Raw genomic sequence first — 27,741 nt, forward strand, 5'->3', positions numbered from 1 at the left:
CCTACAGCCTCCCCCCCTTCCCCAGCACTTGTTCTGCACTTATCTTGCACTTGCCACCAGCTGGCCCTATTTATTTATTACTTTTCGCCACTTACCTTGTACTGCACTTCCCCCCCCTCCCCTTCCCCTTGCACTTTTCCCCCCTCCCTCACCCCTGCACTTGCACGATCTGAATGACACCTGGCCTAGTAGGATCGTTGTCTGTCTCCCCTTGTTCCTCCCCTCCCTGCCTCATTGCGCCTTGAAACACCTGTGTATAGGCGCGTTACAAATACCATACCATACCATATCATATCTTCCTCTGATTCACCGGGCGCTATGCAAGCTCAGGAACACGTCAAATTGCGCACTCCTGTTCATAGCCCCGTGTTGGCCAGCCAGATTCTGGTTTTCGGAGCTTCAGCATCTGTCAGTCTGCTCACCGATCAGGCTCCCGCCGATTTCCGACTTGCTTCACCAGAGCGATCAACATCAACAGATGTTGATCCCTCCCCACAATCGTTCAGCTTGGCAGCTTGATGGCGGAGTTCAAATCTTTAAAAAGCTTCAATTTGTCTGCAGATAATTGCCTATCATCCAGGCGACTAGAAAGCCTTCGACGAGGTCTCAGTATAGGAGCAAATGGCTCAGTTTCTGTCACTGGTGTTTAGTAAAAAGGCTGGACCGTAGAGAAACTCATCGATACGGTCCTGGCTTTCATTTCTCAACTGGCAGCTTCGGGCATGCATGTCTTGTAGGACTTATTTGTCGGCTATTGCCGCTTACCTGTCCACGGACTCTTGCTCCTTTTCTTTGACAAACCCTGTCATTAAAAGGCACTTTGGAGGTCTATTGCATCTATATCCACCTGTGTGCAACCCGCATCCCAAGTGGGATCTGAATGTGGTCCTTACTGCTTTATGCCATAAACCCTTCAAGCCCATGGCTACAGCAGACTTGAAAATCATTTCTTAGAAAATGGCCTTTCTGATTGCAGTGACTTAGGCAAGGCGTGAAAGCGAGCTTCAGGCCTTGTCGGTAGAGCATCCATGCCTCACCTTTCACAAAGATAAGGTTGTCCTCCGGGCCAATCCTTCTTTCCTTCCAAAGGTGGAATCCAATTTTCATCTGAACCAGTCTATTTCCTTATCAGTCTTCTTCCCAGAACTGGCTTCAAATGCCGAGAGGGTTCTGCATAATTTGGATGTAAGGCGAGTTCTTACGTTTTATTTGGACAGAACATCTAATCTTCAGAGCTCTTCCCAACTCTTGGTGACCTTCGGAGACCCGAAAGCAAAGCCGGCTTAGAAAGCAACAATCTCCCTATGGATTGCTTCCTGTATCTCTGAAGCTTATCTCATTCAGGGCCTTCAGTCTCCAAAGGGAATTCATGTCCCTCTTGTGCGGGGCAAGGCAGCTGCCATTGCCTTCCAAAAATACGTTCCCTGGAAACCATTGCCAAAGCAGCTAAATGGGCTTCCCCATCAGCTTTTGTGAAACATTACTGCTTGGATCTGAGCTCCACGGCTGATGTTCAGTTCGGGCAAGCTGTTCTTAAAAACCTCTTTCAATAAAGGAGTTCCATCCACCCATTATTCTGTAAGGAGTGCTTGGTAATCTCCACAAAGTATGAAGGAAAGGGGACGGGACGTAGGAGTATAGTAAAGTTACTCACCCTAGTGACTACCTTACTCCTAGTCCATAGTCCCCTTTCCTCTATACGCCCGCCGTCCCCTCTAATAAGTATCCTCTATTATTGCTTAAATGGTCACAGACCTGGCAATAAAAAAGGACTGAAGGGCGATGCGTGGGCGGGGCTACGGCCACGTGCGGTACCCTGCATTAAAAGAGAAGGATGACACATTTTCAATTTGATGCTTTTTTACAAAAGTGCTCCGGTCCCGTCCCACAGGACGGAATGTCCCTAAAGTATGGAGGAAAGGGAACTATGGACTAGGAGCAAGGTCACTACGGTGAGTAACTTTATTAAACGGACTGTCTACGACGTGTGCACTAATTGGGGCCCCTGACCAAGTGCAAACTCTCCTGAGACTAAGCATTGACTGCTCTGCACACTACCTTGATTTGGTTTTGGCTTAACTCCGACTTCCTGATCACCATAATCAGGGTGGCCTCCTGAAATCTGCCCACCCTGGTTGATTAGAAATCCATCTTAACACATCAATGTTTTGCTTTCTTTTTTATTTATTTTTTTTAAATCTAAAGGCACTATTAACATCTTGGATGTTAAACCCTTTGTACTAATAGCCATAATTGTGGCGGTAGGCTTCCCCGCCTGATAGCTCTGCTATGTACCATGTTGAGGCTGTCGTTTTGCTCAGACCCATAACCTGGTGCCCCAGGTCATTACTGGCTCGAGTATTATTCCTTAATTTTCACACCGGAATTGTGCATCGAATACTTAAGGTAGGGCTTCATAAATGTTGGTGACTTTTTGAGGATGTTCGTTAAGAAAAAATTCATGTTTGGGATGGGGCAGTGACTGTGAGGGTTCATGTACCAAGAAGTGCATGTAGCAGTGTTCAAGATAAAGTATTGCCTAAATGATGGATTAAACTAATGTGCTGTTTGTTTGAATTCCAGCAAATGTGTAAGCCTGTTCTAGTTGTGCTCCTCAACATTTCTCCCTTCCCCCCCCCACCCCTGCAGGCAGCAACAGGACAGCAGATTCCGATCTCCTTGCACACGTCTCTGCAAGCACCTGGGCAGCTTGGGCTCCGAGGAGGTCTCCCTGTCTCACAGTCCCAAGAAATGTACAGCTCAATGCAACAATTCCGGTAACTGTCAGCAGGTCCAGGGTTTGTATTTTCGAATGTTCTAGTGGAGAGCATTCTTTAAAGGTTTGCTGATCTCAAGCCCTTTCAGAGCAGATGCTTCCATACCACCAAATTATGACTTGAGTAACTGTTTCATATAAAGCATTTTTTTGTAGCTTCTTATGCCATTGTTTTTTGCCCAACATTCCCCTATTTCAGCTGCATACATCCTTTGTTACACCAGCCACACATTACTGTTAGGACAGTTTTTCTGTAGTCCTAAGGACTTCGTAAAACCATTCAACCGAGACAGTAAAAGACTCCACTCTTGGCATAAAATTGTACCACCTGAGTACATGGTACCATAGACAGAGCAGTAAGGCTTACCTTAGGAGGGAGAGAGGGCTGTAGAATCAGTACAAGTGAAATTGTAATACAAATGGTCCAAAGAAACACTGAAACACTATGTATTGTACAAATAAATGGTTTATTTAAATACAAGTAGGCCCAGATAAATCTTGGGGGAAATAAGTGCCATCACAGATCATATAAACACATTTTAAAAACACAACAATATGCTTTCAAGCACACAGACCAAAGCATATACCGTATTTGGGAAACTAACAGTAGTCCAACCTTATTATGCACATTCAGTATAGCTCACACCTATTCTTGGAGTGTTAGGCAGAATCCTGTGCAGTTCCCTTGGGGAACACTGCAAAAAGATTAAGACTACAGGAGTAAGCAGTAAGCCCAATTGGTAGCAGTCTGCACCACCCAGATTTACCTGGTAGCTGTGGCTGAGCAGGCAGACCTCTCTCAAGAAGAGTAGGGCAGTATGCAGAGTATACACAATAGGGCCAAAAACACAGTAGAGCAAACAAACACTGACCAGAGCTTTGTATAAAAAGTATATAATTATTTATTTAAAACACACTTTAAGTCATATATTAGCACTATCCCTTAATGATTATCAAACAAGTCTAGGTCAAAACACCACTATTTTTCAAAACAGGAGTGAGCGCGTAACCTAGATGGCACTCCAATAATTCAGTTAAAGGGAGAGAAAAAGGCAGGATAAAACAGTTCCCAACACTTTTACGAGTTCTCAGCAAGGGATTAAATGCAGTATACATTGTAGAGCCAAAGTTCATAGGCCAGGCCCACTTTAAATGGGGCAAAGTGAAAAATGTGCCCAGGATCACACTGTTTAAAATGCACTAAAAAGTCTTTGCAAAATGTTCAAAAGAGGTTGGGGTGATTCAATAAGGGAAAGTTAAAAGGTCTGGGGCCAACCCAGTTGGAAAGCCAAGGATTTAAGGGTCACCTTTAGCAATCCGAAGAAAGGGAGGCCTGGGGGAACACAGTACCTTAAAGAGAGAGGAAGCTCCAGCGGTGGCAGTTGTTCCTGGCAGTGGTTGCAGTTCGTTGTTCCGACCAGAGGAAGAGAGGATCTTGTCAAGGAGGAAACTTGGAGTCGATGCGCTGCACAGGGATGAAACCAGCTGCGGAGTTCTCTGGTTAAAAGGTGCGTTCCTTTTATTCGCGGTCAAAGTGGTGAAGCTTGGCTATCCAGCCGTCGGGGTGCCTGGCACGGGCAATTCGACCAAGAGACGTCTTTGGAAGGCAAAAAGGGTGAACTGGTTGGTCCCACCAGCTCAGAGGAAGAAGACTCGTCCAGCAGAAGATCTTCTCTTGTCGTTGGGAAAGTGGTGAGTTCATTGCAGCAGGGCTCCACCGGTGGTGTTGTCGTTGCAGATGGCTCATCTTCATCCCTCTTTGGATTCTTGGGTCCTGTGGCGACTTCTGAAGTTTCAGTCCCAAAAGCCCTGCTTTTATGCAGAAAACCCCCCCATTCAACAGCCTAGCTGTCACTAAAACATGCTAAGTGGTGAGCCAGGCGGCTCACCACTGGCCCAATCAGAACAGAGTGCGACTTGAGTTGCTAAGGCAATGCAGTCCAGGATGCCAATTCCCCTCCCCACACATCCTGTGGGACCCAGACAGAGTGGCACCATTTGGAGGGCTTCTGTGGAGAAGCCCGCCAAAAAGTGGAACAAAGGGCTCGACCTTGGTCAGAGTTACAGAGACGGACACAAACGCCATTTTAGAAAAGAGTTCTGGCAAAAAGACCCAACCATGAATTTAATAATAAATAAATCAGCGGTATCTTTAACATTGCACCAAAAAGTGGTGTGTTTAAAATCAATGGGAAAATCCCATAGGAAATATTTCTAACTTCCAAACTCTAAATTCCAAACTTTTAACACTGCATCCTTTAATATATATTAACATTGGGGTATACCTTGTAAAAGTAGGAAGAGAACATAAAACAAATAAAATTTCATCAAATCAATGCATGTATCTAAAGGTGAGAGTAGTATATTTTGTGTCAATTTCTTCTTTTTTCCATGATTATTTCCCAGTTTTGCATAGTTCTAAAAGTCAGTCGTAAGCAGCTTCCACTCAGGATCTGTTCCCATTTCTCTTGGGGTTCGTAACTGATCAGTTCATCTGAAGCATCTGACTGAAAATATTCCTGTTTCTGCAAACTTTGGGCAGTCAATGAACAGATGGTATAGGGACTCTGCTGTGGTGGCTTCATCACAAAATCTACAATTTTGCTCTTCTAGAGGGATTTGTCTTGTGTAGGCTAAATACTCTCTGGTTGGGAGAATGTTTAGTCTGAATCGGAGAAAAGTGTTATACGTGTGCAGGGGAATCTTTGCGTGTATTTTGGTAATTCATTGATTGCTCTCATGTCATATCGCGAATATAAGGCAAGCCTTGCTTGAGGCCTCTAGCTGTTGGAATAGACTGAGACTATGCCATTAGATTTTAAGCGTACTTTCACTGAGGTGTTGCTATACATGGCAATGATCGGTTTTAATATTTCAGTGGGGCACGCCCAACTGTGTAATTTGTTCCACAGTTTGTTTCGGTCCACACTGTCAAAAGCCATTTGTATATCAATGAATGCCGCATTGATGTGCCTTCCAGTTCTGAAGGCTTCTTGCTTTGACATCAAGGATTGTCGGGTTTATACTTGTTCCAGTGTTTTTGAAAAATCCTGTCTGACAAAGAGTGGATGTTTTCCTTAGCAGCCCATTCATTCAGTTTTTTAAGAAGCATAGATGCAAATATCTTACCTAGAGGGTCCAGCATCGCTAAAAGTCTAGTTGGGCAATCTTTCTCTACCTGTTTATAGACTGGAATCAATGTCGCCATGTTCTGGGCACCTTTTTCTGTTCAGAAATTATTCTGAATAGTTCTAAGCATAGTTCCGTCCACTCTACTGGGTGCTCCTTGATGGTATAATTGCTCACCCTGTCAGGCCCGGGGGCCCGCGAAGTGTTCAGGTGTTTTATGTGGTTCAGGATTTCTTCACAGTCCCATAATTTGAACCACTCATGTGTTACGTGATGTGTATCGTCGATCTTGGTTTTTCCCTGGTCGCTGTAAAGTTCAGTGAAGTGTTGGATCCAATTTTTTTCCGGGACTTCAGATGATAATCGTCTTTGGTTTATTGTATTTTTGTTTAGCAGATTCCAGAGTTCTCTTGTGTTTCTATTACCCAGAAGTTCCAGGACTTGTTCAGCATCATTCGGGAGTAGTATGGGTTTCATGGATTTTATCCAGTTACTATATCTGTCCGCGGACAATTTGAGGTGCCAAGATTGGATCTTCTTTGCACTTCGCTTATACGTTTGTGTAATGTTTTTTTCTTGATGGTGATAAGTTCTAAGTTTGAGTGGTTGCGGGTAAGGTGAGATTTTACAGTTGCTCTTAGTTTGGTTTGGTAGGGCAGTAGAAGCCATTTTTAGTTTGTTTTGTTTCTTGGTGATATCTGTGATGGCTGAAATGTTTTCTTTAGTGGGCAAACCTGGGATGCCGGTATTCGCAGTCGGTTAGTTGCTGCTTTGATTTCAATTTGACTATTTATCGCTTTGTTTAGGCGCTGATGGTTGCAGGACCAGGAGAGATATATCTTATAGTGATCGCTCAGCTTTGTTGGTATTACTTTTAGCTGTAAGGCTTTATTTGCGATCTTGCTGGACGCATAGGTGTAGTCCGTAGTTTTACCTCTCGACCAGGTGGGTTATGGTGGAATGTCTCCTTTTATACTCCCGTTTAATAGGGTTAGATTTCATAGTTCCATCTCTTGTCCATGATTTTATTCTTTTATCATTTCTCAGGGCAGATGTTTTCTCCCCCTGAGTTTTCATGTATGTGCATGTTCATGTCACCACAAATGATCAAATTAGCCTGGGGATATTGTATTCCTGCTGTGTCTATGTTGGTAGTGATTATGTCTATGAAGATGTTCAGAACTATTAGTTATTTTATCTTCATTAGATTTATTGTGGCTTTTTTATTTTCCCCGATTTGTAGTATGGTGATTTGTATCCAGCTGTTGGGATTTTCTGATTCGATTAACAGCATGTTCGTTTCTATCTTCCAGAAAGTTAGAAGGCCTGCCTGGGGTCTCCTTTTTTTTACCTAAGATGGCTGGGTTAATAGAATTCAGGTAACCATCAGTGTTGGTTTAGCTGAAAGCCATGTTTCCTGTAGGCAATTGATGTCATAGGTTGCCAGTTCTTGTTCTCCTGTTGTAAATAGGTGAGCAAATCCTCTTGTATTCCAAGAGATTAGTTTCAGTTATTGTCTGTTTTTGCCGCATTCTAGTTAAGTATGGAGATTTATTTTCTTTGGGTAATTCCCAATTTGCGAGTAGGCGCAATAAATTACTCTGTTATTGTTAGTGACTTCTGGACGTCCTGTCATGTAATGGGGATCTTGTTTGAGTGTTTTGCAATTCGTTTCTCACTTTATTTGGTTCAGATGATTTTTGTTTATTTGGAATTCATGGTATTTCAAGTATTTGATTTGTGCATGTGAATCCTAATTGTAGGAAATAGTGTTTGGACTTGTATATTCTCGTCATGTCCTCTTGATTGTGTAAGCAGATTTCCACAGTATCCATTTCTTTTTTGTTTGGAAATTTGACAAATTTTATATTATCCGTTCTGAAAATCTTAGAGCAAGCGCAAAATGTTTGCTCTGTTCATTATCAAACCATCATTGATTTTCTTTATCCTTTGTAAGAAGATTGATGGTTTTTGTTGTCAGGTTCGCGGATCCCAGAATGTTGGTAGTTTGTCTTTTCAGGCATTTTGTTGGTGAATATTCAGAGTCTGAGTTTTTGGTACTATTTATTTCGTGATCTGGATTAGTTGGTGTGGAGTTATCATTTCCCCTTATTTCTTCGGTTTGATATTTCTTTGCATGAAAGAATATCATTTATTGTGGAAATTGTTTGCCCTTCTGTATATTTGTCAACTATAAACAGGGTTGATTCTTTAATTGACTGATTTTTTTTCCTCCGCTGAGATATGAGAATTGTCATCCTCGTAGGTTGATAAATTCATTGGGGTATCCATGGTGGTTCTATCTTCTTCTGCTTGGGCTTCCGTTGTTTTGATGCTTTGGCCCATTTTATTTATATCGTTACTGCTGATTCTTCTATTGTAGGGGTTTGTTGTATTTTTTTTTTCTTGCTGTTGTCATTTTCGGGGGAAAGGTCAAGTTTCTTAAAGCCTGTGATCCTTCGTTATTTTTATAGGTCGCTTTTGAGTTTTTGATTCGGATTTCTTTTTTTGGATAGGTTTCCTTTTTTTTGGTTGTCAAATATAGAGAATTCTACTTCGTTTACTTGAGTTGGTGATCTCGGAAGATTTCTCATGGTAGATTCTGCTTTTTGTGCTAGCAGATGTTCTTTGTGGGCTAATTCTCTTTACTAGTTTTTCTGTCTTGGGCATGACCTTGACCTGTTTTTCTTTTATATTTGGGGTCTTTTCTTTTGGTTCTTTAAGCTCTTGATTTTTGCTTCCCTCATTGTGTTGAATCTGTGGGTAGTGTTCTAAATGATTCATTCTCAGTGCTTGGTTGATTGGCATGGTTTTGTGATTGGTCTGGTATCGAACCGTTCCGAGCTTGGTTGGTCACTTTTTCTTGCGTTTTGTTAGTCAATAGCTTAAGTAAAGTTGTTGTGAGCTGTTCTTTTTCGATTCGGTCCGTTCTTGCTATTTCGAAGAGTCTCGCTTGCCATTGAGCAGTTGTTTCAGCTTTGTGGTCAAGCCGGGATTCTAATTTGGTGATAAAGGTTTCTATGTGGATTTGTTTTCGATGCATTAATGCAATAAGAGTCGCTTGTTCTTGAATAGAATCTTTTAGAGCTTCATGTAGTTTAATGAATGGGACCAGTGCTTGGCTGGATGGTGTTATTAACTAACTCTGTAGTTCTGCCATCGCTGTGGCTATTGGTATGGCAAACTTTTCTGTTCCTGGTTCGCAAGTGCATCTCCCTTCATTTTCTATGTTGTGGCAGATATTTCTTCTTGTTTTGGGGCGGGGGACATGGCTGTAATTGAGTTCTCTTGTTCGGCATGGTTGGTCAGTAGTACAAATTGACTTTGCTGAATTTTTTTGATAATCTTTCTATTTTGGAGTAGATAGTTCACCTGTTTCTCGTAGGTCTAACTAACTTTGCTGGGAAGAAATTTCCAAATATTGCGTCACGCCTCTCCTGATTTGTCATTATCAATTCTATTTCATTTATGTCGAGAGAAATCCTTGCCATTCTGCGTTTCTCTAGGGTGGTCTCCCTGTTTTTGTTGTATGTGGCTTCAGAGTGTGAGTGCATAGTTTTTTTGCTACAGTTTCTTTGCTTGTGTTGCCTTCATCTTCAATTGCGTTTGAATTTGTTCTTGATTTTCAGTTTTTTTGCTTAGATTGTGTGGAGTTTCAGTTTCAATATGGTTCTGTGGTATGGTTTGCTTTGGTTCAATTTTGATTTCTGGGTCTTGCAATTTATTATCTGTCACATGATCAAACTTATTGGTCATTGTCGACTCAGTTCTGAGTTTTGCTTCTTCATTGTGTTCCTTTTTGGTCTTGTCTAATTGATCTTTTTTTATGTTGATGTCCAGAGTCGTACGTTGTTTCGTAATGTTAATTGATAATATTCAATTGTTTTATCTCTGTAGTTACTATTTGGGCAATTTGATGTTTTGTTGAGTCTGTGGATCCGATTTGGTATTTAGATTTTGGTATGTTCAGCTTTGTTTTAGCCTTTTTCCTGTTGTGGTCACAGCTGAAATCATCTGCTTTTTGTTGATCTGCGATATCAGGCTGCCAGTGGGGTTCTCATTTCCAATGGCTGGTGTTGGTGTATTGTTGTCAGTATCGTCTACAGTTCTATTAGAATCTGCGGCGGGTTGCAATCTGGCCCGATGTCTGGTCAGAGAGCCAGTAGAAGCTACCATTTTGGATCATGTGGTAGTTGGATGTTTTATCAGGTTGTACTATCAAATCTTCTTATCCAGAAGAGTGCAGTCTCCTTGGTGCTACTGGATCTAAATCTTTTGGCCAACAGTCTCCAGTTGCCTCTTGAGAGTTTAATGTCCACATGGTTGGTTATGAGTTGGTCTATGTGGCTTAATGAATAGTGCTGCTTTCAGTGAGCAATGGAATATGGGCAGATGTCTATGTAATCATACGCTTTGCTACGCGCAGGTTCGTAGTTTGCTGTTTCACCTCATTGATCTGAATGATGGGAGCTCTCGGCGTGGGGCAATAGCCGATCAGGGTGAAAAGTGATCTTGCTCTTGTGCCGCAGCAGTAGTGTCTAGGCAAGTGATAGTTTATTTGCTTCTAAGATGTTATGCTTGTAATTGTCTTAATGAGAAGTATGCGTTGGCTCTTGGATGTGGTATTAGGTCATGATTTAGGCAATGTATGAGTTTGTGCTCTGTTCCTTACCTTGATTCCTGGAGAGTTTTAACGAGTTCTGTCGAGCGAGGGCCCAGCCCCAGCAAAACAGTAGAAAGGTGCCCTTGACTGGCGTGGGCTTAACGCTGCAAGGGTGTTGCTTCCTGTCTTTTATGTTCCGCTTCCTGGAGAGGCGGAGCTCTGGGTTCTGTTATCCTTAAGGCAACAGTGTCTGATTTGCCGCTCTTGTGCTCACGGCACATGGGTCCAACAAGGTCCAAAACAAGATTGGACAGCTATAGTCGGACAAGTCGCACATCTAGGATACAGAGAGACAGCAGTAGGAAGGCGCCCTTGACTAGCACAGGCTTAATTGTACTATTTACTGTGCAGTGAAGCCTGAAGTTTCACTACATTGTCTTTTGCTCATCTGTTATGGGGAAACGGACATGTCCTTCAGGCTGTCAGTACTGGGAAACATTGTTTCCCTTAGTCTTGTGACTTAGTTGCTACTTTTAGTAACTTATCACCTGTGGGAACTTTTATTTCATTGTACAATGCATACTACAATGCAATACAATGGGGTACACTTTTGTTTTTGCCCTAGACTAACAGTCAGGATTTTTGGTTACTCAAGGTGTGCTAAATCGACAAGCTGGTGGCAGCAGTGACTTTTTACCATTTTTGCGGTGGTTTATTTGTAACCATACCATGTTTGGCTACCAACTGTGGCTAGTGACCAAACATGACCATGCCACGAGGTTTTTCACTTGTCCTTTGGCACTCATGTTTTTTATCTTTTTGCTAGCCTGTGAGGCCAGGAAAATCCTTATAAGCCCTTTCAGTCCCCAGGAGAGCAGATGCTTTTGGCGGGCTACTGGAGGGCTATGCGTGTTTGCTGGCAGGATGTGGGCTGCGACTGTCTGGTCCCAATTCACAAACTGGTTTCAGTGCGTCTGAGTGTTCTCGCCAGTGGTCCTGATTGGACCACTGCTGGGGGTTGTGGGGCTAGTTCTGCTATTGGGAGTTTCGGTTCTTACCTTGTGCTTGGGTAAAGAAGAGGACCCCTGCACCCACTCGAGAGATCCTGGAGTAACCTGAAGGAGCCAAGTCTCCTGTCCAGCTGTAAGACCGTGAGGAAACCGGAGATGTCTGAAGGAGGCCTGGCGACCAACTTCTGCTGCTGTCCTGGAAGAGCCTAGTCTTGCTATTGATCTGCAGCAGTCCTGCGTGGGAGCTGCCACCTGTGGAGGGAACATCAATTCCTGACGTCTGCTCGGTACCCTGCGAAGAATAGCCTTTGCAAGTGCCCTGGGACTGCCCTGTGATTGACCAGCACTGAGTTTGGACTACCGTGCTGCTGCCATTCTGTGTTGAGGCCTTGAACTTGGGGGGCGTGGGGAGGGGGGGTGTAGGGAGGGGGCGGGAAATGCTCAACTTCAATAGTTAGGGTGCTGGGGACATTAATATATCACTATTGCATTTAGAAAACTCTAGAGATGTGTCAAAGAAAAGAGATTTCAGAACAGAGCAAGTATTCACACAATTCTTAAGCAGGTAAGTACTTTCAAAGTAACCCTGCCCCTAATGCAAAGTCAGTTAACCCCTTCCTGGAAGGAAGAAACAACACCTAAGCAGAGGAGAGAAGAGTTATTCAGAGAGTCAGGCCAGCCAATGTTAAGTTGACAAAAGTCAAGGTGAGCTGAAGCACTTCTTGCAGGTAAGTAGAAAGTCTTTTGCAATGTTTAAAAAGTCTTTGTAGAATAGAAGAAATCAATGTAGGGCCACAAGCTGACTAGGCTTGTGAGGTAAAGAAGCGGTCAGCAACTCTACAGATGCAACTGAGACAAGTTTCTGAGGACGAGCAAGGTGGCACAACAAGAGGAAAGTTCTTTCAGACTTTACAGTACCTTTGGGTTGAAGAAAAGTGCATCAGATGGCTCCTGTTCCTGTGCAGCTCTGCAGACCCTGGTGTTCCTGGACCTCAATCGTGGGGACAAGGACGACTTCTGGGGACTCCTGCACTGCAATGGGACAGTCACCAGCCGCAACCGGCATTTTTGGTGGTTCAGCTCCTCGCGTATATCGCAAATCGCAACACTGCGGTTCCTGGCTGTCAAGATGGGCATTCTTTGCTTCTGTTGTCCCACGTTCTGTTGAGAGGGCTCAGGCTCGTTCAGTCCTGCTTTCTGGGAGTCAGGAGGATCTTCCTGGAGCTCTTGGCCAGCTTAAAAGCAACGCACACGATCTGGTGTTCCTCTCCCCGTTATTTGGTTCCAGCAGCGACTGCAGTGGAAATTCAACCGGCTCCGAGAGGATGTCCAGGTGGCTTATCTTGGAGTTGATTAGTCCCACCAACTCAAAGGGAGAAGTGGTCCTTGCAGGGGCTTTCTGTCGATACGAATTTGGTTTCAGTTTCAGCACAGCAGCAGGGCTTCACTGGGCAAACCAACGGTCCAGGAGTTGCAGCAGGCGTCTCTTCCAAGTTCTTTTTCGGATTCCTTTGTCCAGTGGTCGATTCTGTCTTCCAAGCAAAAAGGCCTTGCCTTTTTATGCAAGTCGTTCCCATTCATTTGCAGCCTAGCTGTCACTCGCACACAGCAGGGTGGCTGTCCTAGAAGGACAGCCAGTCGGCCAATCACCTTTGGGTGCATCCCTGTAACCAAGGAGACTAAGCACAGGGAGTTCCCTAGCTTCCTGCCCTGCCAGACACGCTGGAGCCTGAGGCAGGCTTCACCAGTGAATCCCGCCAAAGACAAAATGAACCAAGTGACCAAACCTAGTTTGGTGCGCAGAGTAAATTTCAAGAAGGACCTTTCCAATAAGAAATGGCGAAAAGACGACCATGGCCATTTGGACAAAGTGGGCCCTGATGGGTGCTGTACTGCGGCTGTGAACGCAGCCCGCGGTAAAAACATACAATGGTAGGAAAAAGTAAACCACTGCCACCAGCCATTAATTGTAGAAAGGGTAACATAAAAATGTTGCATGAGAATGTAGACAAAGAGGATACTAAGTAACCCCTCCAGCACTCTATGCAAGATGTTGTGTCCTTGGTTCCCAAAGAGAAAAAGGTAAGTTAAGTCAATTTCACTTTACTACTCTTGGAACAGTAGTTTATCCAAGAGAAGGTATTTAAACCTTAGCAGAAATCCAAAGGATTTCTGTGACACTGCACTGAGGGTGCTGTATGTCACAATGTAAAAAGATGCCTATGTAGTTTGTCAGACTCCATGATATCAAATATAAATGAGGGAGGGAGGGAGGGAGGGAGGGAGGGAGGGGGAGGGAGGGAGATATATATATTTCTGAGGCTTGTGGAATCTGCTTAGATCACATGCTGTGCATAGGCCGACATCTAGTGGAAGCTGCGGAGTATTACAGTTTGTTTTTCGAAGTCGAAAAATGGGCGTCGACACAGGGCGTGCCAGTAATACTATCCCTAGTGTGACGTCCCCTGTACCCATGATCCCTCACGCGTCTAGGATCCCCAGATTGTTTTTTTCCGCCATTCTGGTCGGAAGCACTTCATCGGAGTTCCCTGGCTTTGCCATAGTTTCACTCTAAACTAATTCTAATTTGCCCCGTTTGGCCAACCTTTCGTCGATCAACATCTCGACGCCGAACCGGGGAGGAGATCAACGTCGAATACCCGACGGATTGGGCCTTGAGGCTTCCGCCTCGGCTCGGGCCTGGGCCGCTGGCCTCGGCCCTACAAGTAGGGAGAGTGGGGGTGGTACACTTCCACACTCGACACCTTATTACCTACACACACTTGCCCGCTGCCCACAGGCGCGTATGGAGGGTACGCCCTTTCAGTTTTGCCCCAAGTGTAATAAGAAATACCCTTGGGTAGATAAGCACGCTACGTGCAACCTTTGCCTACCCAGAGACCACCCCGAGACGGGTTGCAGGGCCTGTAGCAGGTTTAAGGCAAAAACTCTTAAGGACCGCTCCACCAAGCGTTGGGCCCACCACGCCAAGCTAGCAGCTATGGAGGCGGAGGGTACCTTCAGCGACGGCAGCGACGCCGAACTTTCGGACGGCGAGGGCACCAAGGCGTCGAAGGACAGCCGAACGCACGTCCCCGGCCTCGGAAGGTCGTCCGTCCCGGCGACTATGGGGAAGTCCCCCGGCGACAAAAGCGTTACACATACACACGCTAAACACAAAAAATCCACCCGAGATTCGACGTCGTCGAAACCTCGGAAAGAGGCACAGAAGGAGCGGTCCGAAAGGACGTCCTCTGGGCGGCCCCGGTCGAGGTCGCCGCACGACGTCAGGCAAGCCTCCACACTTGCACAGAGTGCCTCGACCATTAATATCCCGGAAGATCAATCGTCCGAAGACGAACACGACTTCCACCCCCAGCCTGCACCCCAGGAAAAGGGTACATCACTTGGGAGTAAAGAGGGGCCAGTTTCGAAGGCTAGTTCGAAAGACAGGGATTCCACCTCCGATCCTCGACGCCAGGCGTCGAAAGATAAGGGAAAGGGGAAACACACTTCCACCCACGGGGAAGGGGGTAAACGGCAAAGGAAACAACCCTTGCGTCAACTTAAGCCAGACTCTCTAGTAGTAACCAACACCCGCAAAAGAGCTGGTACACCATTATCTTCCTCTGAGGCTCCCCCCGACAAAGAAAGTAAAAAACTTTATGGTTTTGGCAGGAAAGTAGCTTCCACGGCAGCCTACCAAGCCAGAATCGCGAATTCCACCACACTGTTGGCTAGCTACAACTGTCACCAGTGGGAAGAAGTGGCAGCACTAATAGACTCTGCTCCCGAACCCCTTAAAAGCCAGCTAGCTCGCATTTGTGCGGAAGGAAGGAACGTGTCAGGCTGCACGGTAAAAGCAACTCTGGACGCCGCTGACAATGCGGGTAGACTTATAGCAGAGGGGACTGTCATCAAAAGGCATGCTTGGTTGAGGCAGTCGGGATTCAAAGCAGAAACACAAGCTGCGCTCTTAGACAAACCAGTGGAAAGTGATCTCCTGTTTGGGAAGGCAGTCGAGGACGCTCTAAAAAACGCTAAGGAAGAATTCGACACCCTCAAATCCCTTGGCCAGTTAACTACCAAACCACCTAACCAAAGAGGGAATGGCAATTTTCGTCGCCCCCGCGGCCAAAATTCCAATAGAGGAAATAGCTACTCCCACACCCAGGGTACACAGTGGAACACCAGCTCACAACAGTCTACCCAGGCGTATGGTAGGGGTAGTAAAAGAGGACGGGGTAGAGGCAGAGGCAGCCCCAGTAAAGGAGGAGGCACGCCTCCACCAAAGCAGTGACGCTCAGTTCAGGGTCCCTTCCCATGCAACCCCAGTAGGGGGACGAATATCAAGTTTCACCCAGGCATGGGAAGGGATAACATCCGACAGATGGGTGCTGTCAACAGTATCCAATGGGTACTGCATAGAACTACTGCAACGTCCCCTAAACCATCCTCCAAGACAAAAAGTCCACTCTTTACAACATCAGAAGATCCTCCTCGAGGAGATCGCCATTCTGCTAGAAAAGGACGCGATAGAACTCGTCCCGGGACACCAGGTAAACAAGGGTATCTATTCAACTTACTTCCTTGTGCCAAAGAAAGATTTAACAATGCGTCCAGTTTTAGACTTACGGCCTGCCAACAAGTATGTCAAGCCCCATAAATTCCGTATGACCACACTACAAGAGGTAATCCCACTCCTAAAAAAGGGGATTACATGGCAACCTTGGATATGAAAGATGCCTATTTTCATATTTCCATGCTCCCGGCGCACAGAAAATACTTGCGCTTCAAGGTGGACAGTCGCCACTACCAATTCAAGGTACTGCCCTTCGGGATAGCTTCTGCACCAAGGGTTTTCACCAAGGTACTGGCGGTGGCAGCTGCACACCTACGCAGGGAGGCAATCCCAGTGTACCCTTATCTGGACGACTGGCTCATAACGGGGGAAACCCCAGGAATCTGCAGGTCAAACATTCAGAGGACCATCGACCTCCTCCACGAATTAGGCTTCTCCATCAACGAGAAAAAGTCAAGTCTGGTGCCAAGCACCTCAAAACAGTTTCTAGGAGCTATCCTAGATACTCAAAGGATTGACCTTCCCTTCGGAAGAAAGAATTCGGAACATACTTCTGCAAATTCCGCATTATCAGTCAGGTCAACAGATAACAGTACGCAAAGCTATGCGGTTACTCGGCATGATGGCGTCATGCATTTACCTGGTCCCCCACGCGCGTCTGCGCATGCGTCCCATGCAGGAATGGTTGGCGAAACAGTGGTCTCAGGCAAGTGGTCAGTGGGACGATCTAGTGGTCGTTTCGCCAACACTCGTACAGAACCTACACTGGTGGACAAGAGAGAATCTCGCAAAGGGGAAACCCTTTTACGATCCCGAAGTACAGGCAGTGGTGACTACAGATGCATGCCTGACGGGGTGGGGAGCTCACCATCTCCACCACACAGCTCAGGGTCTCTGGTCTCACTCAGTAGCCAAGAACCACATCAATCTGCTAGAGCTTCTGGCAGTATTCCGAGCGCTGCAGGCGTTCGAGCCCCATCTACTAAACTTGTCGGTGCAGATCAGGACGGACAGCACGACAGCCATGTTCTATCTGAACAAGCAAGGAGGGACTCGTTCGCCAAATCTGTCCAAGCTTGCCCAGAAAATATGGATATGGGCACTCAGACGGAACATCTTCCTGTCATCGCAACATGTTCCAGGGGAGCTCAATTCCCTAGCGGATGCTCTAAGCAGAGACTCCCTCCCAGAAGAACACGAGTGGGTCCTTCACAAAGACGTAGTAGAAGATCTCTTCTCTCAGTGGGGTTTCCCCACTATAGACCTATTCGCCACAAGCGAAAACAAACAATGCCCAGGATTTGCATCCAGGTTCCCACAACCGGACTCCCAGGGGGATGCCCTGTGGATAAACTGGTCAGGGATGTTTGCGTACGCTTTCCCACCAACTCCCCTCATCAGGAAGGTGGTGTACAAGATGAACAAGGAATCGATGACGCTCATCCTAGTTGCTCCCATGTGGGCGAGACAACCATGGTTTCCACACCTACGCAGGATGGCGGTATGCGAGCCCATCAGACTCCCAGCCTGGTACAACCTTCTGTCCCAGCAACAAGGTCAAACAGTGCATCAGGAACCCAACTCTATGAACCTAGCAGCATGGCTCCTGAAGTCATAGAGTTTGGACATCTCAAATTACCACAGAGGTGTATGGACATTCTAAAAGAGTCTAGGAAACCAAATACAAGGCACTGTTACTTTGACAAGTGGAAAAGATTCGTTATCTGGTGCCAGAGTAAACAAATCAACCCGGTTGATTGCACTCCTTCCAACGTTGTAACATACATGCTCCACCTGCTGGATGCAGGGTTGGTTTTTAACTCTCTGAAAGTACACCTGGCAGCCCTCTCAGCCTACACCACATCCCATAACAAGGTTTCGTGGTGGAAAGTACCAGTGGTTAAAGCCTTCATGGAAGGAGTAAAGAGACTTCACCCTCCTATCTCGAACCCACCGCCAGGATGGGATCTCAATGTGGTGCTATCTAAGCTCATGGGGCCCCCCTTCGAACCCATGCATAAAAGTAGTCTCAAACACCTGACTTATAAAACGGCCTTCTTAGTAGCCATTACCTCCATAAGAAGGGTCAGTGAAATTCAGGCTCTGTCAGTGCAAGATCCTTTCTTTACTATCCACAAGGACAAACTGGTTTTACGCACACACCCTAGATTCTCACCAAAATTCATATCCAAGTTCCATGTAAACCAGTCCATCGAGCTTCCGGCTTTCTTCCAAAACCCACAGAGCTCAGCTGAGGTGAAACTACACACCCTAGATGTGCGTAGGGCGGTCTTATACTATGTAAATAAAACCAGACCGCTAAGGAAAACAGATCAACTGTTTGTCTCCGTAGCTACAGGCAGAGAGGGGGATCGCGTCTCTAAGGGCGCTATCTCAAAGTGGATTATCAACTGTATACAGCTGTGTTACTCTCTTTCTGAAAAAACTCTGCCTTTTACGCCAAGGGCCCACTCTACCAGAGGCATTGGGGCCACTCTGGCTTTCATTGCAAATGTTCCCCTTGACACCATTTGCAAAGCAGCTACTTGGAGCTCTATTCACACTTTTACTCAGCATTACTGCATTGACACTCATTCCAAGGCAGATACACAAGTGGGACAAGCGGTTCTAAGACACCTGTTTGCTCATGACCCTTCTCACATCCCACCTCCTTCTTCTGGTACTGCTCGCTAATCTATGCACAGCATGTGATCTAAGCAGATTCCACAAGCCTCAGAAGGGATACATTACTCACCGTAATCGTATTTCTGATGCTTGTATCTGCTTAGATTCACATGCGACCCACCCTTCCTCCCCTCCGAGAGAAGGCGCATGGTTGCTTGTAGTCTTACCTTTCTGTCTATCTGCTTGGACTATCTGTACTCACGCTACTCCTCATGCTACCTCATGTCAGGAAAAACACAATCTGGGGATCCTAGACGCGTGAGGGATCATGGGTACAGGGGACGTCACACTAGGGATAGTATTACTGGCACGCCCTGTGTCGACGCCCATTTTTCGACTTCGAAAAACAAACTGTAATACTCCGCAGCTTCCACTAGATGTCGGCCTATGCACAGCATGTGAATCTAAGCAGATACAAGCATCAGAAATACGATTACGGTGAGTAATGTATCCCATATATATATATATATATATCTCAAAAGGGTCTCTCTCCAGGATATAAAATAAGTCCTAAAATCCATTAAAGGAGCTGGGGGTCTCTAAGGTAGAAGGGAATTGGCACATTTCTGAGAATTCTCCCTAACTGGTGCAATCCTGCACCACGACACAGGATCGCTGAACCTGAAGGCCTGGCTCCTGCAGCATTAGAGTTTGGTGGGTATGAGCTGTCGGCAGACTTCAGAGAGGTTGTTGCCAGGGCGTCATCGACTCTTAAGTGCTACGGTCACAAATGGAAGCGTTTCACGACTTGGTGCTGTTCATAGAAAATTAATCCTCTGAGGGTCACAGCCCCCCAAATCCTTCTGTACTTGTTGTCGTGGGCTAAGTCGGGGTTTGCGCACACCTCCATCAAGTTGTATTTGGTGGCTGAGTGGATGGAATGGATAGTGACTAAAACGGATAGACCGAATGGAACGGGTGGAGTGGACGGAATGGAGGTTGCAGATGGTGCGGGTAGAGGCAACACATGTTCACCATATTACCAAATATTTGTATCCCATATCTATGCCATCTACCTGTATCCCCATATATATCTGTATCCCATATACACCGGTTTCCATCCTGTAGCTATATATCTGTATGTCGCTATGTACGTCCCCACTGTCCTGCTCACGTGCCTGGTCTCAGGCGCTCATACTGATAGCCACCATATCACACCACTATGCCTACTCTCTACTATACAATACACCATCATTCAACCAGAACACAGCTATACCACTGTTAATTTGGCCTAGCTGAGCAAATTCCAGCTAGCTGTTCGCATAGGTGTCCCTCAGGCCTAACGCAGCCAGAACCCAGTCTAGGTGTCCACCCACCAGACTGAACACATCCAACTGATTTCCTCAGCTTCCACACCTATCGCTAGGAAGCAGCTATCATCCAACAACTACACCCACGCACCCTACGACACTCTCTCTACTGACTTGAACTACGGTTCTTGAGGGCGTTCAACTTACCAGCGCTTTGAGATCATACCAATGATACAGAAGGTGCTATACACATGCCAAGTAACATAACAGGTCTCTGGGACGATCTTCTCTTTGGTCACACTGTCTAGGAGTTCATTAAATGACTGTTCTGATCGTTCCTGCCAGTGAAGGTGCCTGCTCCGGCGTGGGAACTCAATCTGGTGCAGACTAGGCTCATGGAGGGGGGAAGGCCCACTTCAAGTATATGCATCAAGCTCCTTTCAAGTTCCTTTCTGTAAGCGGCCCTATTGGACTTTTCACGAGACAAGGGTGGTGGTGCGGACACACCCCTCCTTCATGCCCAAGGTTCAGTCAAAATTTCATCTCAACAAGCCCTTGGTGTTTCCTGGGTCTTTTTTTCTGATGCCTTTGTTGCCGACTGAAAAGCCTTTGCACTTGCTGGATGTGGCTCGAGTGCTGAAGTTTTATGTGGCCCGCACAAAGTGTTTCTGGCAGACTTATCAGCTTTTTGTGAACATTGGTCCTGTGAACCATGGGAAGGCCTTGTCCAAGGCTTCCATCTCCAGGTGGCTCTCCGGCTGCATCACTCATTGTCACTGATTGGCAAACCGGCCGCTGCCTCGCCGCCCGAAAGCCCATTCCACCAGTTCTCCCTAACACACTCTAAAACAGATTCACACATTGGAGGCAGGACCCATATCGGCTCCAGTGAAGCCCTGCACCTCAGCCTAATCTCAAGTCAGTGTTTTGACCCCCATGGACCAGTGAGAACACCACAAATGGCCCCCTTCTCCATGATCTGTGCCTTCTGAGCCCTGGACCAAACCGTTGGACTGACCAGCTGTTAGGTAAGATTTTCAAAGAACTGGTAAATCTTCCTGACGTGGGTGAACCCCAGAACATTTTGCATTACTAAGGATATTATTCCTTAATACCTCTGTGTGGGAACCTTTTTCCACACTCACAGAATCTTTTACTCTTTTTATGAGTGTCATTTTTTTGACTCTCCATAGTGTCTTTTTAAAGTTATCCTCTTCAACAACTTATTGTCAATAAGTGCCTGTTGCTGGATTGCCCTAGGGCCTTCCCTTTTAACTTTCCTTTGGTAACATTGAGAGAACTACAGTTCGCATGGTAGAAAGCATCTTTGGATCCCTTTTACATTTTATTCTGTGAAGCCATCACACCCCACTGCATGTGGATTGCTGGGTAGATGCAGTGTATCCCCTTTCACATTAAAACTGTAACACAAGGACAAGCTTAGCTTAAATGTTTGGTGGCAGAGATACCTTGTATTAATTTGGTGCACCTTTACCGCGGGCTGTGTTCAAAGCTGCAGTTCAGGCACCTAAGGGTGCTCATTTTACCAAAATGGCGCCTGTCTTCTTTTTTTGCCATTTTAGTGTTTCTTGTCCTTTCTTGTTCCTTCCCCTGACATCCAGGGCAGGAAATTCCTTTGGGTGTTTATCTTCGGCCACGCGCGGCGTCCGTTGCTCAGTTCCGTTTTTTCCGCGCTTCGTGGGGCCTCGGAACATCGTTGCTCAGTTCAGTCAGATAACCTAATCTACATCTACTCGAATATGCCAACTTGTTCTCGATGGCATCTTCATCGGAACCGACAACGCCGCGATCCAGCTTCAAAAAATGTCGAGACTGCTGTAAAAAAATGTCGATAACGGATCGACACAGGATCTGATTGTGGTGCTTTGGAGCCGAGCACCATTGTTCGGAGTGTGAGGACTGCATGTCCATGACGGTGAAAGCCTTGAAGGAGCGCAAGGGGAAGCTTGCGAGAGGTAAGTCGGTCAAAACCTCCTCGAAAGTTTCTTCGGCTGAGTCGAGGCATTAGTCTCCTCGCCGTCAAACATTCCCATTCTAGGTCTCGAAGTAGCTCCCACCATTCGTCGAGATCAAGACACTCAAAGAAGAGACATCGAAGATCCCCTTCCTCGTCTTCCGTTTCCCCAGAAAGGGTCTCCTGTCCCACAAAACACAGCTCTCGGGCTGAGTGGGAGGAATTCAGGAAGAAAATGTTAAGCGTCTTCGAGAAAGCGGCCACGACACCCTCGAAGACAGCAGAGGGTGATGCCCCGGGTGAAAAACCCAAACCATCAAAACGCTGCGAGTCGCAGCACCCGGCGAAACATTCCACCCGAGAGCGCCACGGGCAATCGGGTAAGAAGGCACCGTCTTCGCCGTCGTCGAAGATCCCTTCGACGCATGGATCGACGCCGTTGTCGAAGGGTTCTTCGCATCGGTCGATCGACTCGACGCCGATGAAAGAGAAGACCACAGCTACTCCACAGCCAACAGTGATTCCAAGAGCATCCGGCACGACGCCAAGACCGTCGTCGACATCCTCTAGTAGTATCCGGATCCTCTCGAGTTCTTCGAGGCCTCTTCCAGTTTTCTCGACGCCGTTCTCGGCACCTTCGAAGCCTGTCACATCAGCGTTGACAACATCGTTTTCTCGCCCAATAATGACGAGTTTGGCTCCTTCTGCCTTAGAAATGGGTTTTATACCATTTCAGAGGTCAGAGTACCCTGGATTATCTTCAATTTATGAAGGGGAAGATTCTGACCAGGAAACCTTCGGGTTGCAGAGGACCACACTACCTGTTTCAGAGGATTTCACCTCTGAGGAAAGAAGGTTGAAAGACCTCCAGGAGTCATTACATGAGGCAAGTTGGCTGGACACTTCCCCAGAAGCCAGACCCAGGGGAACATGCCGAAACACCCTGATGGCAAGAATTATTGAATTCATGGGTTGGTCTGCGCCTTCGCCTGTTTTTCAACAGGATGACCTGACAGATCCTGTGGTACCCTTCCATACAGCCTTACAAAGAAAGATTGCATCTAATTGGGAAACTCCTGAAGTTATCCCTGCTGTCAATAAAAGATTATCAGCCAAGTATAGGGTAGCTGCAGCTGACCCTGAATACTTATCGAAACACCCGACTCCAGAGAGCCTGGTGGTCCAAGCGGCAACTTCATCAAGCAGCAGGACCGCTTACCCTACTGCCCCACAGGATAGAGATGACAAGACTTACGATTCTATGGCAAAGAAAGTCTTCCCTGCTTGTAGTATGGCGTTGAAGTCCATCAACGCCACCTGTACGCTCGCCAGGTTCAGTCACACACTGTGGGGGTGTGCTTCATCAGCGGCTGACTGCATACCCGAAGGAGAGGAAAAGGAAGCCTTCCTTAACATTATTAAAGATGGCAAAGATGCCATGTGCGAGTCACTTCAAACTGGCATCGATTCCGCTGACCGTATCAGCAGGGCCATGGCGGCAAGTACAACAATCTGCAGGCATGCGTGGTTGCGAAAGTCTGGCTTTTCTCCAGATGTACAGGCCAGACTTTTGAATATGCCCTTTGACGGCTCTTCATTATTCGGAAAAAAGGCTGATGACAGTCTGGAAAAGTTGCAGACATCTAAAGCAGCAGCAAAATCTTTAGGAGCTGCTATCCGCCAAACTTCTTTTCGCCCTTCAGGAACCTCTGGTAGAGGAAAGTCCTTTCACTATTATTCCGCATTCGGGAAAGGCGGAGGACAGCCGGCTCAAAGAGGCAAAAGGAGATCCACCCGAGGTGGACGGGTCAAAAGTACTAAGGCCGCAGCAGCAGCAGGTGCCTCTTTACCCTCGGCATCTGCATCAGCAGCCCCCAAACCACTCTGAGGTCTTTCCACACAAGGCACCTGTAGGGGGCAGGTTAACTCACCATCTGACGCAATGGCAGGCTATAACGTCAGATGCTTAGGCATTGGAGACAGTTGCCCAGGGTTACTGCCTACCCTTTCTACATATCCCTCAGAGTCATCCACCGGGGAACAGCTCTCTAAAAGTTCCAGATCCGCTCTTCTTGGAGGAAATTATAGACCTGCTAGAGAAAGGTGCCATAGAACCGGTACCTGTAGCGGACAGGAACAAGGTCTGGTACTCCCCCTACTTTCTCATACCAAAGGATGACGGAGGACTGAGACCCATCCTGGACTTACGAGAATTGAACAAGTTCCTCAGGAAGGACAAGTTCAAGATGGTAACTCTCTCTCAGATCCTTCAGACCCTCCAGCTCCAGGACTGGCTGGTATCTCTGGACTTTCAGGATGCTTATTTCCATGTGCCAATCCATCTCAAACACAGGAAATACCTGAGGTTCGCAATTGGCGACTCTCATTATCAATTTCGAGTTCTGCCATTTGGGCTGACCTCCGCCCCGCGGGTCTTCACCAAGCTAATGTCGGTAGTGGCTGCGAGTCTAAGGAGGGGAAGGGATCCACGTCTACCCCTACCTGGACGATTGGCTGATCAGGGCTGTATCTTCAGAAGAAGCTCAGACCCAGCTAGATTATGTCTGCCACTTCCTTCACAAACTGGGCTTCTCCCTCAATTTAAAGAAGTCACAGATGATACCATCACAGAGACTCCAGTTCATTGCAGCGGTCCTGGACACTTCCCTGGGAAAAGCCTCGCCACCAGAGATGAGGGCCCAAGATATTCTGCAGATGGTCAACAAGTTTCAAAATGCCCAACGTCTCCCAGCCTTTGACTTTTTGAGGTTGCTAGGCCTCATGGCATCCTGCATCTTCCTTGTGCCAGAGGCTCGCCTGAGAATGAGATCTCTTCAGTGGGCACTGAGAACTCAGTGGTCGCAATTCTCAGGGAGAATGACAGATCTCCTCCGGATTCCGTACAAGGTAGCCCGCGACCTTCAATGGTGGGCCTATCCAGAGAACATCTTGAAAGGAGAACTGTTTGGCAACCATGGCCGGAGATAACAGTAGTCACAGGCGCCTCACTCACGGGGTGTGGAGCCCATGCCAACGACTTGACCATCAGCGGTCGTTGGTCTCCATCGGATTCCAGACTACACATCAACCTATTGGAGCTGAGAGCGATCAGACTAGTGCTGAAAGCTTTCCTGCCATCAGTACAGGGGAGAAATGTCCTGATAATGACGGACAACACGGTGGCCATGCACTACCTCAACAAAAGAGGAGGCGTAGGGTCACTGCCACTGTGCAGAGAGGCAATGCAACTCTGGTTTTGGGCAATTCAGGAAGGAATCTCTCTTTCCGCAGTCCACCTAGCCGGAGAGAAGAACTTGACAGCGGACGCTCTGAGCAGGCAGAGCAGTCTCCCACGAGTGGGAGCTAGCTCAGGAAGTCCTGCAAGAGATCTTCGCCCTTTGGGGAACCTCTCATGTGGATCTGTTCGCCACAAGCACCAACAGGAAGTGCGATCTGTTCTGTTCAAGGGAATTTCCCCCGAGAGGAGCTCTAGGAGACGCGTTCGTAGTGGACTGGGAGTTTCCACTCCTTTATGCGTTTCCACCAGTCCCTGTTATTCCTCAAATGATCAGGAGGTTGAGAAGATTCTGGAAAACCATGATCCTAATTGCCCCGGACTGGGCCAGGAGAACGTGGTACCCGGACCTTCTAGATATGTCCATCTGCCCTCCAATCCGTCTTCCACTCAAAGAGAATCTTCTCTCGCAGAAGGGAGGTCAGGTTCTCCATCCAGACATCAGAACACTCAACCTTCACGCTTGGCTTCTGAAAGGGTGAGGTACAAGGATTGGGGATCTCCCTGATGACGTCAAGGAGGTGTTGCTTTCGGTCAGAAGGCCAGCAACAAAGTCTTTATACCGCTGCCGTTGGAACAAATTTTGCAGCTGGTGTAGAGAAGGGAATATCGACCCTTTTTCATGTGGTACACCAACAGTGTTATCGTTTCTACTCTACTTGGCAAACTCAGGCCTTCAAATTGGCACTGTAAAAGGCTATCTCGCAGCGCTTTCAATCTTCAAGCGCACTGCGGAGGAACCATCGTATTTCAACCTACCTCTAGTGATACAATTTCTCAAGGGATTAACTAATGTTTATCCTCCAAAACCATTCCAAGTTCCCTTATGGGACTTAAATTTAGTCTTAAACTTCCTAATGGGCACTCCATTCGAACCACTTCACTCTTGTTCGCTGAGATTTCTCACGCATAAAACTGTAGGAGGGTGAGTGAGCTACAAGCTCTCTCCTGTAAACCCCCACATACAATTTTCCACAAGGACAAAGTTGTCCTACAGGTGAAGCCTAATTTCCTCCCAAAGGTGGTTTCTTAATTTCATATTACTCAGAAAATTACCTTACCTTCGTTCTACCCTCCTCCCCATCCAGGGAAAGAGGAAGAAAGGCTACATAGGCTGGACCCAAGGCAAGCTCTAAGCTTTTACATCAGCAGAATGGCTAGGACCAGGCAAGCAGACCAACTGTTTGTAGGATACTCGGGTCACAAGTTGGGATTACCCATAACAAAACAAACCATTTCCAGGTGGATTATTTTGGCCATTCTGGAATGTTACAAACTGGCAGGGAAAGAGCCACCCCAAAATCTTAGGGCTCATTCAACCAGGGGTATCGCAGCCTCTTCGGCCCTCCAAAGAGGGGTACCGGTCAGAGACATATGTGCGGCTGCCACATGGTCGTCCGCACATACATTCACAAAATTTTACAACCTGGATTCCTCCACTAGTCAAGAGACCAGATTTGGCAAAGCCGTATTACATTCGGTCCATCCCTAAAGGGATACATGACATTCTTACTCCCACCTCCAATTACATGCCACTGCTATGGAAGTCTATCAAAGATGAGGAATACGTCGGAGGACACAGTCCCTTTGAAGAACAAGTTACTTCTTACCTTGTAACGTTCTTTCGATGGTATGTTCCTCCGACATATTCATTATCGCCCCTCCCATCCATCCCCGCAGTAATACTTCCCTTATGGTTGCAGCTTACGCTCCTTCAAGGTCAATAACCAATTCAGCAATGACTTTTCTTATGCAACAAAATGGAACTGAGCAACAGACGCCGCGCATGGCTATTTATGGGCATGGTGACGTCGGCGCCGATACAGTGGCCGTCGAGAGACATCGACGCGCAGCGCCCTCTACAGAAAAAATTTCCGAGGCCAGCAAGCTGGAAACGTATTATCAAAGATAAGGAATACGTCGGAGGAACATCCCATCGAAAGAACATTACAAGGTAAGAAGTAACTTGTTCTTCTAACTGTCCCTTAGAAGTCCTACATCAGTCACTTGTACAGTTGGGAAAGATCTAAACTAGACTCCTTGTGAGATGAAAAAATGTTTCTGATGCTTGTTAATCTGCTTAGGATCACATGCTGTGCATATAGTCCGACATATAGTGGTAACCGCAGAGTATTGCATCTCGTCTTTCGAGGATCAAAACGGGACGTCGACATGGGCCTGCCTGTAACTCTATCCATGACGTGTAGTGTTCCCAAAGTCCCTCCGATTGTTTTTTTTTCCGCCCAGCTAGCTGGTCGCCTTATGCAGAGCTGTTACCAAATTGCAGTATTGTTAGATTTCCCGACCTGCAGACATATTTATATTATCGTCCCCTCCTCTATGATTGTTTTCCTGAAACACCGCCGAAGACGACAAAAGAACACTCTTCGACGGCTGGGGCTCTGTGGGCCTTCTGGCCAGCCTATACAGTAAGGA

General features: G+C 46.7%; 1 protein-coding gene across 8 annotated transcripts in view; it reads left to right on the top strand.

Moving 5' to 3' along the window:
• PRRC2B (proline rich coiled-coil 2B) overlaps positions 1–27,741 on the top strand; it is a 1,218,749-nt gene that overhangs the window by 1,102,872 nt on the left and 88,136 nt on the right. For all 8 annotated transcript variants that reach the window (XM_069609284.1, XM_069609287.1, XM_069609286.1 and 5 more), the window contains one exon: positions 2,650–2,777. In XM_069609284.1, the coding sequence (XP_069465385.1) occupies positions 2,650–2,777 (128 nt within the window). The remainder of the gene's footprint in view (positions 1–2,649; positions 2,778–27,741) is intronic.

Source organism: Ambystoma mexicanum, chromosome 8, assembly GCF_040938575.1.
Source record: "Ambystoma mexicanum isolate Mex_15411 chromosome 8, UKY_AmexF1_1, whole genome shotgun sequence".
NCBI lineage: Eukaryota > Metazoa > Chordata > Amphibia > Caudata > Ambystomatidae > Ambystoma > Ambystoma mexicanum.